General features: G+C 41.4%; 1 protein-coding gene across 2 annotated transcripts in view; it reads right to left on the bottom strand.

Annotated features, from left to right (window-relative positions):
• Positions 1-15,183, bottom strand: part of SF3B3 (splicing factor 3b subunit 3) — a 47,303-nt gene that overhangs the window by 7,506 nt on the left and 24,614 nt on the right. For both annotated transcript variants that reach the window (XM_068529000.1, XM_068528999.1), the window contains exons 11-17: positions 14,437-14,509; positions 8,901-9,052; positions 8,440-8,595; positions 7,267-7,422; positions 6,627-6,770; positions 3,126-3,248; positions 2,244-2,398 (exon numbers count right to left, since the gene is read on the bottom strand). In XM_068529000.1, the coding sequence (XP_068385101.1) occupies positions 2,244-2,398; positions 3,126-3,248; positions 6,627-6,770; positions 7,267-7,422; positions 8,440-8,595; positions 8,901-9,052; positions 14,437-14,509 (959 nt within the window). The remainder of the gene's footprint in view (positions 1-2,243; positions 2,399-3,125; positions 3,249-6,626; positions 6,771-7,266; positions 7,423-8,439; positions 8,596-8,900; positions 9,053-14,436; positions 14,510-15,183) is intronic.

Here is a 15,183-nt window from a genome sequence, read left to right as displayed (position 1 = left end):
AAGGAAAAAAAAAAGTACGGCATAAACAAAAACCACAACCCCTGAGTTTTGACTCTTCTAGTCCAACCCACACACTGGCCTGCTTTCATAAAGGCACTCTACCATGCCAAAAGGCAGACTCCAGACAGAGGGAGCACCTGACCTAAGGGAGAAACATAACATGGGAAGGGACACAGATGCTCCCATGTTGTATTCTTCCTTGAAAAACATGAGGCTAGCCAGCGTTTGTCAAAGTGGGGCATATACCACTGCTGATACCCAAGGTGACTTCAGGCAGTTCTCAGATGGAGTTTTTAAAATATAATTCTTTAAAAAATAACCTTTTGTGTGCCAAAGGATACCACCAAGAAAGTGAAAAGAGAAGACTTCCCTGGTGGCACAGTGGTTAAGAGTCCGCCTACCAATGCAGGGGACACGGGTTCAAGCCCTGGTCCAAGAAGATCCCACATGCCGTGGAGCAACTAAGCCCGTGCGCCACAACTACTAAGCCTGCGCTCAAGAACCCGCGAGCCCCAACTACTGAAGCACACACACCTAGAGTCTGTGTTCCGCAACAAAGAGAAGCCACCGCAATGAGAAGCCTGCGCACCACAACTAAGAGTAGCCCCCACTCGCCACAACTAGGGAAAGCCCATGCGCAGTAACGAAGACCCAATGCAGCCATAAATAAATAAATAAATAAATAAATACCGAAAAAAGAAAAAAAAGAAAGTGAAAAGACAATCCACAGGAGAAAATATCTGCAAATCATATTATCTGATAAGGCAGTTGTATCTAAAACATAAAAAGAACTCTTACAATTCAATGATAAAAAGACAATAACCCAATTAAAAAATGGGCAAAGGATCTGAATAGACATTACTCCAAAGAAGAACAAAGAGCCAATAAGCACATGAAAAGATGCTTAACATCATTAACCATCAAAGAAATGCACATCTAAACCACAATGAGACATCACTTCACACTCTCTAGGATGGCTAGAATCAAAAAGTCAGATAATAACAAGTGTTGGTAAAGATGTGCAGAAATTGGAATCCTCAAACCCCATTGGTGAAAATGTAAAATGGTCTAGCCACTTTGGAAAGCAGCCTGGCAGCTCCTCAGAAAGTTAAACAGTTACCAGCAATTCCACTCTTACAGGTACATACCCAAGAAAAATGAAAATATACACCCACATAAAAACTTGTACATGAGTGTTCACAGCAGCGTTATTCATAATAACCAAAAGTAAAAGTGAATGGTTCTGACAGTAAGTACTATGGACAGTGGTGTTTAAACTATGTTCCCAAGAATTCTTATAAGTTTCACACAGCAGCCTTCCCTGATATTGTTCTGGGGGAAAAATGTTCTGCTGCTAAAAAAAAAGTTTGAAAACCTGTGGAATTGTCAAAATTAATAAGGAATCAAGGAGATAGAGAGCACACGTCGATAAAACAATTAGAGGATACATGGATGAGGCTAGGCCTTGAAAGGCAGAGATGTGTGTGGGAAGCATTCCAAGGACAGGTGCAGAGATAAAAAACCAAGAAGGAATATATGGAGGTATGCAGGGAGAGTAATTCTGCTGGAGCATAAGGTATACAAAGGTGCTGACACTTAGAAAGAGAGCGACAATGACTGAAAACTTTCAAAAGTTTTTGCAAACAAATCTGGCAGTTCACTTGATTAAGCAGCAAGTGATTCATACATCAAGAGGTCAGAGTTCCATTGTAAACAGCCAACAGTTATAACCAGGACATGTATGACACTGGTGGCATTAAAGGGTTAAAAAAGAAAACAAACACAACCAACCGCCAAAACTTGAGACAGTCAAACTGAATAGGTTATTTTCCATCTTGCAATACAGACAGTGTTCACTCCAATGTGATCAGTGTAAATAATCTGTCAACCTGCAAAAGGCCTAAATAATTTATATTGGTTAATATTTAAGATATAACACTGCAAATGCAAGACAGAGTGAGAAAAGATTATCAGTGAGCCAACAACGCCTGCTCTAAAACCAATCCAATGGCATGGCCCTTGAAAACAAGAATCTTAAATCTCAGAGACTGAACTACACTGCTGAGTATAAAAACTTGGCCCTGAAGGTCTAAACAGAAGCTAAAACTCCCAAACACCAAGACCTGGCTACCAGGTACTTAAATCCTGAGCCAAATGAAGGTTTCAATTACAACACACTAGTGCCATGGCAGAGTCAGCTCTCTGCAGCCTCTTGCGGGGCTTCAACTGTGGGACTCTCTCACCTCAGGGTATTGGTGGAGATGGCCACAATGCCCTCAGGGCACTGTTCAGAGGCGAAGCCAGATGCAAATTCCAGGGTCTCGTAAGACAGGGGGGTGAGATGGAAACGAGATTGGTAAGAATAGCTCAACCATGAGCGGCTTGACATGGCCAACACCTGAGGAAAGAAAAACATCTCCAATAAGCTTGGGAAAAGCCCAAACATGGTATGCTAACCAAATTATCCTATCCCCAAATTTCAGTGTGCAGAATATCCCAAGGAATTTTAGAAACCTATAGGGCTACCTTAAGAAAAACAGGCCTAGAGAAGAGGCAGTATGGCTTACTATTTGCTAAAAGCATTGGCTATTAGCCATATGACCTACTAATCAATCTCTGAGCCCCAGTTTCCACATGTGTAAAATGGGAATACTATCACAAGGCTGGATAGTTGTAAGTATTAAATGCAGTAACAAGTAAAGAACTAGCAGAGCACCCAGCAACACTGATATTCTTAGCTACAAAGGACACAATGTTTACCAGCCTCTTTCACATTACACAGTAAGCCATGACACTGATACCAGGTTGCTCCTGGGTACTGGTATCCTACATGGGAGGTTTCCAGCTGTCAGTGTACTCCATTTGCTCAGCCTCAGGACTGAAGGGATCAATACTCTAACTCACCTATAACCAAATCATGGCACAGTGCCATGCAAATCCAGTTAAGAAGCTCTAGATTAAGAGACCCAAGACTTCCCACGTGAAGGAAACTAATCAAGATAAAGCTAATGTCAACTAACTACAACACTGGTGAATTAATGACAGCAAAATTTATACCAAGGGGATTTTTCTCAGCTGATGTCACTAACATCCAAAAACACTATCTGCCCCCTTTCATTACTTACTGCCTCCTGGCCTTGCATCCGGACACGAAAGAGTTTCACAGGACGGGACCCCAGGTACCTAGTGCGGGTGTCAGACAGATCCCCAGTGACAGGGTCCAGGACAGTTCTCAGCAACACACCATTCTAATAAAAAGGAGAGGAGTGGTTAAAGCCTATACATAATGGAAGCTTCTTTAGCTACTTTATTTAATTTCAGAGCAGATGGAAGGAAATGACTAGGTGGTTTAAATATATAGTAATCAGCCAGCCATTCATTCACTCTCTCCTAAATCACTCACTCACTCAGATAGCTATTGAGTATTCACTAAGTGAAAAGCACAGTTACTTTTCACTGTATATCCTTAAAAATATTTTTACCAAGTATGTTAAACTCTTCTTCATAATTTTAAGTTTTAAGATATATGCACAGTTTAATATCCACGCCTACTGTGGTCTATAAATACCATTTCCCTTAAAAAGAATAAGAATCCTAAGAGAAATGGCTTCTTCAGGTCTGAAGCAAGAATATTCCAAATGTGTGTGGGGCACTTCGTTGTGCCAGAAGGAAGCCCCCAAATATAGTGGGGTCATGTTAAAAGGACAAAGGAGCCAACTTGAAAGGGGAACTCCCACTCATCTAAAATGTGGCAATTTAGCATCCAAAACAAAGACTACAACAGTTTGATGCACAAATATTATAAAATCTGCAAGTGCATCACGTTATTTAAAAAAAAACAGAAACAAACACTTCATCAGTCTTCACTGGAGTATGCTACGGCACCAACTCCTTACTCTGAAAATAAGTGAACAAAGGGGAAAAAATGAAACATTTATCCTTTCCCTATATGAACTGTACTTCAGGGTAAGCAAAGATATAAAGCAAATTTTGTCTCTAGAGAAAAGTTCCAGCTAATTAAAGAATGAAATAGAAAACCATCACTTCCCAACCCCTAATGAATCTAGGCAATGTGTATCACTGGCTGTTATTAAGTAAAAGATGGACAGAGAGCTTTAAAACAGGTCATTTAAAATAGATACTAACATTCTAACATCACTAAATTAAAGTGGGACAACCAGACTTCATATGCCACCTGATGTAATAGGAAAACAAATGGCACCTATAAAAATATTCTTGTCCCTCACCAAAAACAAAAAAACAAAAAAAAAAAACAAAAAAAACCTGCATCTGGATCTGATCAACCTCTTGGTCTGTGCTATCTAATACTATAGCCATCAATCAAGCCACATGTGGTTAGTCAGAATTAGAAGTGTGCTGTTAGGACTTCCCTGGTGGCGCAGTGGTTAAGAATCCGCCTGCCAATGCAGGGGACACGGGTTCGAGCCCTGGTCCAGGATCCCACATGCCGCGGAGCAACTAAGTCCATGCGCCACAACTACTGAGCCTGCACTCTAGAGCCCTCGAGCCAAAACTACTGAAGCCTGCGCGCCTAGAGGCCATGCTCCGCAACAAGAGAAGCCACTGCAATGAGAAGCCTGCGCACCGCAATTAAGAGTAGAGAAACTAGAGAAAGCCTGCACGCAGCAACGAAGGCCCAATGCAGCCAAAAATAAATTTTTTAAAAAAAGTGCTGTTACGTGCAAAGTACCAAATAGCAGATCTCAGAGACCTAGTTCTCCCCATTCCCAAAAAAATAAAAGGGAGAAAACATAAAATATCTTAATTTTCCACTGACTACAAATTGAAATATTTTGGATATACTAGGTTAAATAAAACATTAAAATTTAACTCCATCTGTTCCTTTTTTGTGGCTACTGAAAAACTTAAGTTACACCTGTGGCTTGCATTATATTTTTAATGGATAGCATGGTCTAATCTACCCACCAGTTTGCAGGAAATACAAAGGATAAAGGAACAACAAACACACAAGGAATGACTCTGTCAAATCCAGAAGGTGGGAAATTCCACAAGAAAAATGATCTGGTTTCTTTAAAAAAAATTTTTTTAACAGGTTGGGACAGTTATTAAAAGAAACATAAAAAGATAAATCAAGCAGATGAAAACTGTGGACAGCTTTATGTAGATCCTGAGTAGAACCAAATGTAAAAACATTTTTGGGAAAAGAAAAAAAAAGGAGAAAACTAGAATATGGGGGTATCAGATGATATTAAGGGATTGTTAGGGCTTCCCTGGTGGTGCAGTGGTTTGAGAATCCGCCTGCCAATGCAGGGGACACGGGTTTGAGCCCCGGTCCGGGAAGATCCCACATGCCGCGGAGCAACTAAGCCCATGCACCACAACTACTGAGCCTGCACTCTAGAGCCCTCAGGCCACAACTACGGAAGCCCATGCGCCTAGAGGCCGTGCTCCGCAGTAAGAGAAGCCACTGCAATGAGAAGCCCATGCACTGCAACGAAGAGTAGCCCCCGCTCGCCACAACTAGAGAAAAAGCCCGCGCGCAGCAACAAAGACCCAACGCAGCCAGCCATAAACAAACAAACAAAGGAATTGTTAAATTTTGTTGAGCATGATCATATTAAGGCCTCAACACACACACACACACACACACACACACACACACACACACACACTCACACCCCCCCCTCAAGTACAGCTACATTCTCAAGTACTTAAAGATGAAACTATATACCATATTGGATCTGCATTAAAATACTCCAGGAAAAAGAAAAGAAGGGGAAAAGACAAAGTGCTGATAACTGGTAACAGGTACATGGAGGTGCATTACATTAGTCTAACTCCTGGGCATGTTTGAGAATTTCTAAATTAGGAAGTAAAATTAAAAAGCAAAAAGTACCTGGCCATGATGAAAACGAAAAGTATCAATACATGGTCAAAACCCCTGACAATTTCTGATCCTTAGGTTCCTGCCTTTCGGGCCATGAAGAGCACAGGTGCTTTGACAACAGGGAACATCTAGGGGCCCTTTATTGCTAATGGAGCCCATTATGAACTGTGAGACCCTCCGTATCCAGGGGTTCTGAATCCACGGATTCAACCAACCATAGATCAAAAATATTTGAGGGAAAAAAAAAAATTCCAGAAAATTCCAAAAACCGAAACTTGAATTTGCAGCAACTATTTACATAGCATTCACCTTGTATTAGGTAATTAAGTAATCTAGAGATGACTTAAAGTATATGAGAATATGCAATTACTATGCCATTTTATATAAGAGACTTGAGTATCCTCAGACTTTGGTATCCAAGGGAGATCCTGGAACCAATCCCCCAACGATACCAAAGGACAACCGTATTAGTTTCAAAAGCCGCATACTGTGAGAACTATAGGCAACTCTTAAGGACCCCATCTAGTTCTGCCACAGAACAGTGATTGCTAAGCATTTTTATCAAAAACTCTTCATAAAAATACTTTTTTCTAGGCCTGATGTGTTCTAATTAGAGCTGAAATAAGTGGAACACAGAGCAGCATTGCTCACTTCTCATAAGGTGGGTAACTGAAACCACAGGCACAGTATTGAACAAAGGAGTCATGAAAGTAAAAGAAGCCCTGACACCAACAATGTGAGCTTCTAGATCTCTTACCTGTAGCCCAATATTCAGGTATAAGAAGCCAATAGAGCCCCTCTCACCCAGCTCATCCTGCTTCTCAGTCCCACCCATTTCCACAATACACAAGGACTCAGGCTGGGCTGGGAGAGCCTGCATGCTCAGAGGTTGCAAACAGTCCTAAGGGGGAAAGAGAAAAGAATAAAACATGGGAAGTGACCAATTTTGGAAAAAACTTACCCAGAGAAATCTAATTCTAGAAGTGAAGAACAACTCTTTCTCATGGACAGGGAAAACCTGAAGAAGTTCTATTTAGACTGAACCTTAGAACAATCTCTGGAGAGGATTGTGCTTTCCTTTTTTTTGGCAAAAGTGGATAACAGTAAAAGTAAATATGCAAAGGGCGCCTCTTTAAAGTCATCCAAGGCCCTTTTCTGCAAACACAATCTTGGATTTTTTTTTTTGTTTCTGTTTAAACGAAAAAAGGGAATCAAGACATAAGCCAAAGAAGCAAGCACTGCAGAAGACTCCTGAGGTGTGCTGCTACAATAATCAGGAGAAGCAGCAGGTAGAGATTTCAGGGTCCAGCCCAGCTGATCTCAGAGAGGGACATCAAAAATGGGTCAGGTGCTCAGGTTCCAAGTGGAAGATCCTTAAAGTTGAGAGTGACACTCACTGAGGGATCCAGGGAGATGATTCTGACAGTATTGTCCACCAGCCCCACAGCCAGGAAGCGAGACCGCTGCTCTCCAGGGGGCACATTGGCCAGACTCATGCACACCACATCTGCTGACATCTCCTTCCGCTCTGTGTATTCATTCAGCTGTCCTGACTACAGGAATGAAGACAGAGAGAGGTCACAAACCACTCCAACTTGCCCCCAAACCCTGGGCCTGGAGAACAAAGCGGGCTTGTTAAGTTCCTTTTTGCTTCCTCGCACTCTTCTTACTATAATCAATGACCAAGAATATCTCTACCTGAGGTTCCAAGACTAAACTCTACAGGCTAATGGAAAGCAGAATTACTGACAAGAGAATCAAGAGACCCTTGACCAGTATAATGCACCACAAATTTTCTAAGCCAACCTAGCTCTCAGGAAATGAAAATACATAAAACTGTTTATTTGTTCATGAAAATACTCTGGGTGAAAGAGAATTCAAATATGGCAGTTAAAGACAAAAACCCTCAATCATAGGTACAGTTGGACTATACAAGTTGGCCACATCCAGAGACTTCTTAAGAACATAATTAAACACACCTAACATCCTTCCATATATAAAAGTAAAATAAAATTTCTGAAATTGATTCAGATTGCAGAAACTAAACATATGGCAAGTATCTGGTGGAAAACTAGAGTGTGAAGGGCAGAAAAAGTGTTTCATTGCTAAGATGGCATTTCATAACTCCAATTAGAATTAAAGACATGAAAACATATCCACCTCCAACCCCCTTGTATAGGGCTTTTGGACACTTTCCCTTCTCATTTCCCTTTCATTTTTAAAATTTTATTTTATTTTTTATGTTTTTAATAGGTCTTTATTGGAGTATAACTGCTTCACAATACTGTGTTAGTTTTTTGTGTGCACAACAAAGCGAATTAGCCATATGCATACACATGTCCCCATATCCCCTCCCTCCCACCCTCCTTTTCCCACCCCCTAGGTCATCGCAAAGCACCAAGCCGATCTCCCTGTGCTATGCTGCTGCTTCCCACCAGCCAACTGTTTTACGTTTGGTAGTGTTCATTTCCCTTTCTTATGAATATATAATCTAGATACCTGGACTGCAACTCCCATCTTCACCTCTGAACCCTACATTAAGTCCCACAGTGAATGGTAAAATAACATACGGGATCCATTTCAAAATAGACCAGTTCTCCTCCTGTCAGGGCGATCACCACTTGTCGTTGGTTCACTGCACACTTCACAATTGTTTTCTTTCCAGGAGTCTTCCACTCATTGACTCTCTTGTCTGCTCGTATGTGCCGAATGCCATCAGGATACACCTAGAAGCAGTAACAGAAAGAAACCCAACTTTAGCAATTTGACTCATCACTCAAGCATGACCCTCACACCTATCAGATCTGTCAGATCTAGAGGCACTGTATTTGAGGCACCAGTTGGGTCAATGACAAAAAAGAGTTAAGAGGTCCCAGGCAAGGTTAACTTCAAAAAAGTTCATGTTTTGCAGCATCCATTTCAAAGAAGTTCAAAGCTCCTTAAATGTGAACCCAGCAATCTACACCATAATGAGGTCAAAGAACGGACAAAGTAAGGTGAGCAGGTTAAGTAGCTCTCTGAGAATCCCCACCTGCACTAAGGCATCATCTCCTAACAAGGAGCAGGACAAGGTTGGGGTAGTGCCCAGAAACCCAGAGTCAGTCACTTCTTCTACAGTCTCTCCAATGGACAACACAAGTGTGGCATTCACGAAAGACACAATGATGTAAGCATCAAACTCATCTGAAAAGGAAAGAGAAGAAAGAAGTGGGTTAGCTAAGAACTCATTAGTTACAAAGCCAAATGAGACACACTAAGCATTCTCTTCAGAAGCCTTCCAAGGCACTTCTCCTATGTGTAGTCATCACACACAGTGTGACGTGGCAAACAGCACAGGATGATCCAAAAGATAATTAAAGGTCATAACAGCCTACACATATACTTTGCTTCCTTAAATGGCTAAACAGCACGTAAAGTAGACAAGCCCACATCTAATACCTTTGAAAATTAATATTTTCTTGAGACATTTGCTAGAAAAATGCAAGAGAACAAAGCAAGAGGAAATTTTGTGTACAATATTTATATGTACTGAAGCTAGAGTTTCAGATGCCAATCACAATCCATTCTTAAGAGATACTCCCTATAACCAAGAAAGGTCCCCATCTTCTTCCAAAAGTATCTTATGCGGGAACACAAGACCTAATGAATAAAATAGTGATTACTTAAGCCTCCACGAGACTAAGTCATTCTAGGGTTGGAAACTGAGAATCCTAGGATGTCCCAAAAGGAATGATGTAAGAACACTGGATAACCAGGGACGGGGCGGGTGGTGGTGGTGGGGTGGTAGTTTATATTGTCAGCCCTTGAACTCTCTAGTTTTTCACATTTAAAAATATAACCATTCGATGGTCATGAGCAATCCTATTAGAACTTGCTTTTCATTTAATAAAATGTACTTGGATAAACAAACACCAACAAGTTTTTCAAGGAGGTCAGAGGTATACAGGCAACCCCAAAAGTTTCTCACACAGATCCCATAGTTAAAAGCTGTCTACTTCCTACACATTCCACCCTACAACATAAAACAACTTCTGTATGTATCTCCCACATCCAGCACAATGTTTGGCATAAAGCTTGATAAATGCTGAATAAATGTATGTTCATTTTTTTGAGATGAATTGAGATTTTCCTACTTTACATTTGAATTTTCTATATCAATTCCCCTCTTCCTGTCCCCTTCACACAGAAATCAGGCAAACAAGGGATGGAATGACAAGTAGACAAGGTACTAAATTGGAGTGGCTACCTCACTCTTAGCAGAAGCAGCTGAAGGATCCTGCTTGCCTGAGTCCTTGTCAGAGCTCAACACCATAGGCCTGATCCACCCCACTCACATCAAGGACACAGTCTGGATTTTGATTGCTCCAAGGGTCATTCAGCTGAACTAAGATTACTCAATGAGTTCAGCAGAATCAGTGCTCTTTACAGAAAAAGGGGCCAGATGAAAATGTATTATTGGTATAACCTATAGTAGCGTTCTGACCTATTAGCAGGATATAAAATCAATTTGGTGGATTGCAATCAGCATTTTAAAATACAAATATATAGAAATAAATATAATTTATGAGGACGCCTCATAGTAAGGGTAAGTACTATTCTGCAAAACTGTTGCTTCAGTTAACAATACGTGTGCACTGAATGAGTGGCTGAAAGGCAAGGATCAAAGATCTTTCCCAATGGGTATAATCTAATGGCTACACCAGGAATCCAGAGTAAGGGTTCCATCATAAGGAATAACACTGAACAAGCAGATAATTGGTTTTAGATTACTTTATTATAACTGTCAACATGTATCGCATGCCTGGGGACACCTTATAAAATGGCTTTGTAAGACCGCACTGTTCACATCATAAAACATGGAGTGCAGATGTGGTTGTCTCTGAAATGGACGCCTTAATAGCACACAGCAAAACCATCATCGCTCTCCACACAACACCAAACTTGGAAGCTTTGCTCCAGCTCAGTTTTTGAACTGGAAATCTCTGGTGTGTAAAAGTAATAGGAATTGCTTAATTTTAACATTATATAAATATTGTGTCCTTTCCCATGTTCTCAACACTGAAACCTTGTATCTTAAATGCTGTGCCAGAGCAAATTAAAGCCAAACAAAAATGGGCTCAAACTGGTCAGGATTTCGGCCTCTTCCTTCAGTCAAGGGAAAAGGTGGGCTTCCAGAAAAGAAACCACACATTTATAACTTACATGCAGAGCATGAGGGGAGTGAGGAAAAAGGGCTGCCTGGGCCCTTATCCTTCCTATGACCCAAGGCCCCAGACTGCTCAGGTATAAAAATAAAGAGATGCTCGGTGGACTTAAATAGGGTCTTACGTTTGCTGGGCAGTTCAACAAGGAGTAAAGCAATGACTGATGTCTGAAAGCTGCTTTACATCACGGATTTCCTGAAAATATCCACTACCCTGTAAATAATAAGCACACTGTAACTTCTACCCTTTCCATTCTACAGCCAGGAGGACCAGAAACAGATAAGCTGCTCTTGTGTCCTAGGCAGGTTATAGGTTAAATGGTGGACTTTAGAACAAAATCAAGCTTCAGTCAAGATAAATGACTATGAACTATGAAATCTATGTTGCCTTCTTCCAGAGGTTTCAAATTTCATATGAAAGACCATTAGTTCATACCTCAGTGAAGAATCTATTAGGATATGAGGACGCATCTTTGTCTCAGTTAAACAGGACTTCTATCTGTCTGAGCAATACGGAAGCAGCCCACAGAAGAGGGAATGCTTTCTTCTTTCCCCCGCCTTAGTATCTCAGGCTCAAAAAACAGCTCACTACTCAAAAGGGAAAAGTGAGTGACCATCCAGATGATTTAGGCCTCCAATGTCTCATTCTCACTCTATACTCAGACTACTCAGTGCTTGTCTTGCCTCAGCACAGTCTTGATTATACTCAAAAGAAAGAGAAAAAAGGGGGGCTTTCTCCAGGACCTAATCTTTCAGTCAGTACACGTGGAACATACCAAAACATCAAGGGAGAGTATGAAGTTAAGATTTTCTAGCTACAGCCTCTTTCAGCTTAATGAGAGGCAAATTAACCACATGTTCCATATTCTGTGGGAGAAAGTGATTCCTGCCTCAGACTATTTAACATACAGGCAGATGGGTGTGCACCACTAACACTGCACATGGAGAGCCAACTGCAAAGTTACCCTCTGAAAGATGCTACCAGGGCAGCCTCAATATTTTGTGCAGGTCCCTCTCCCTGGGTAATCTCTAAGACCCCATAGTAGACCCTAGCAATAGGTACAAGGTACACACCTGTGGTGATCAGCACCTTCACCAGCCACCTGTGGAAGAGAAAAAAAGGCTTGGTATTGGTAGTGTGCATCACCAAGTACCAGCCAAGGTTAGTAGTTGCCTGGAAGACTGCAGCATGTGTGGACATGTGGAATAGTAACTTAGGGTATCTGGAAAGAGAATGAACAGAGAGAACTTGACCTGTTTTGTGGGTGATCACCCAAATTATAGTTTCTAAAGAGTAAAATTTATCAAGATGTATTCATTTCCTAGATTTTAGTATCTAGAGGACAAAACTTTTCAGCTACAAGTTCCATCATGCAACATACCACTTATCATGAACTTATCTAACTTACCCCCAAAGCCTTTCCTGATTCTCAAACACATGCCTGTTCCCTCTCCTCTAACCCCTCCTGGCAACATGCTTGCTTGTGCCTTTCATCACATCAGAACGCACAACAGTTTTTTATACTTATCTCTTCTTTTTTTAAAATTTATTTATTTATTTATTTATTTATTTATTTATTTATTTATTTATGGCTGTGTTGGGTCTTCGTTTCTGTGCAAGGGCTTTCTCTAGTTGCGGCGAGTGGGGGCCACTCTTCATCGCGGTACGCGGGCCTCTCACTATCGTGGCCTCTCTTGTTGCGGAGCACAGGCTCCAGACGCGCAGGCTCAGTAATTGTGGCTCACGGGCCTAGTTGCTCCGCGGCATGTGGGATCTTCCCAGACCAGGGCTCAAACCCGTGTCCCCTGCATTGGCAGGCGGATTCTCAACCACTGCGCCACCAGGGAAGCCCTTATCTTCTTTTTTAGATGGCACATGCCCTGAGAGTAGAGTCCTATCTTAATTACAAGGTAGCAGAATGAGAATACTGAACTTATCCTAGAAAACCAGCACGACCCAGACTCACTATAGGGTTAGTCAAATGAACACTGGATTGAGATTCGGGAGACACCGCTTTCAGTCTCTATTACCTAGGTGCCCTATCTTGGGACAGTCTACGCCTGTGATTTTCGGTCTTCTTCATAAAAATGAGGGGTTAACTTTCCTGCAAATCTAAATTGATTTTACAGTAAAGTTTAATAAGTGAAAACAAAAACAAACAAAAAAAGAGGAGCAAACTAGGTTTTATCTCAAAGGCTCTTTCTAATTCAAACAGTCTGGGAAATGTTTTTAAGAGCCTAAATATCAACCAGCCAATCTGCCACCAAGCTAAAGGTGAACGTCAACAGTGACCAGCTTCTTTATGAAGACATTACGCAAAATGGGGAAATCTTTCAAAACCAATCATCCAATAATTACCTTCTCAACTAAAATGAACCTACTAATTTCCTATTCACTTTTTCTTTCTACTCAACTCAGATTGGATTCCAATGCTTACACGAAGACAAAATCCACTAAAATGTGTACTCTATTAATAGAAATGAGATTTCCCTCCTCCACATTTCCCAGCTCCCTTAAATTTGTTCCATACAACCAAAACATCTAAATAGCAGGAAGATTTCCAGCTGTTTTCTTGAAAAAGCTTTGTATATTGGCCAGTCCCACATTCCTGAGGGAACAAGAGGAAAATGAGGTCTAGGAATAGAAATGACCTACGATCCCAAAGAATCAAAGGGAAAATGAGAATTGAGTTTCATCTCTAAGGGACTGAAATTCAGTTGTCACTAGACTTTCCTGCTATTGCACTAAAAAGAATTTTCGCATAACTTTCAATTTTTTAGGATGAGGTGACCATTTTTATTCAGGAGCTCAGACTTCCTCTTTCCTCCATCCCTTCTTTTCCACTCACTCTAAAATTCTGATTCCATTCAATCAACCTCCGCTTTCCTTAAACACAACTACTATACCTATTGAGCAGGACATTAACAAGCTTTACCAATCTCTTAATACCCAGAATAATACCTTTAATTTCACTGTGATTTCAGCACAATGAGAGAAAACATCGTTAAAGAAAAAAAGCAGCAAAAACTTTCCCTTACACCATACTCCTCACACAAATGGAAAGAGTATCTTAAAGATGAATACAGTCAAAGAACACAACATACGACAGCTCTATCTATGACACTCAAGTGTATATGTGCTGAACAGCCACCCTATGCTCCCCTTACCCATGTGTACAAAAAGTAGTAAGTGAAGGCACCCTGATTGGGACAGCCTCAAAAACATGGTGTTGAGTCAGAAGAAGTTTCTAGTATATGGTGCCAGATGATGTGATATAGAAGCATTATGAATGCAGTTTCTTAAGCCTTCTATTGTCAATGGCACCCAGACCCTCATTTTGACTGTTGGGAAAGGGCTGCTTACCTTCAATGTGCCGACGCACTGTCCAGACAGCATTGGGGTTACCGGGTAGCTCTGAGACAGCCATTTCTGATACCTGACAGGGAGAGGAGACAAACCACAGATCCAGTCAGCATGAAACTCAGATCCTTAACTTACAACTACACTAGATAATACAGTCCCAACATAGCAGGGCTCACACTGTGTACTTGATTAAAACATTGGAACCATCTAGTCAAAAAGAACATAAGAACCAAAACGCTAGAGGTATTGGCAATTCCCATAACAGACTTCAGCAAGAAGTGATGGAACACCTAGGACAGTTGTTGCAGCCAAGGCCAAACGCTTCCTTTGGGTATAACATGCCTGCATCCTCCTCAAAGTGAGCACGTGGGAATGAAACAGTCCATCTAAGTTAGCATCCCATTTCTTTCTTTTTTAAAAAATTTATTTATTTATTTTATTGTATTCGTTTTATTTTTGGCTGCATTGGGTCTTCGTTGCTGCACGCGGGCTTTTTCTAGTTGTGGCGAGCGGGGGCTACTCTTCATTGCATGCTTGGTCTTCTCATTGCGATGGCTTCTCTTGTTGCGGAGCACGGGCTCTAGGAGCCTGGGCTTCAGTAGTTGTGGCTCGCGGGCTCTGGAGCTCAGGCTCAGTAGTTGTGGAGCACGGGCTTAGTTGTTCTGCGGCATGTGGGATCTTCCCGGACCAGGGCTCGAACCCGTGTCCCCTGCATTGGCAGGTGGATTTTTAACCACTGCACCACCA

This window comes from Eschrichtius robustus, chromosome 19, assembly GCF_028021215.1.
Source record: "Eschrichtius robustus isolate mEscRob2 chromosome 19, mEscRob2.pri, whole genome shotgun sequence".
Classification (NCBI taxonomy): domain Eukaryota; kingdom Metazoa; phylum Chordata; class Mammalia; order Artiodactyla; family Eschrichtiidae; genus Eschrichtius; species Eschrichtius robustus.
This window is presented reverse-complemented; position numbering and strand designations above follow the sequence as displayed.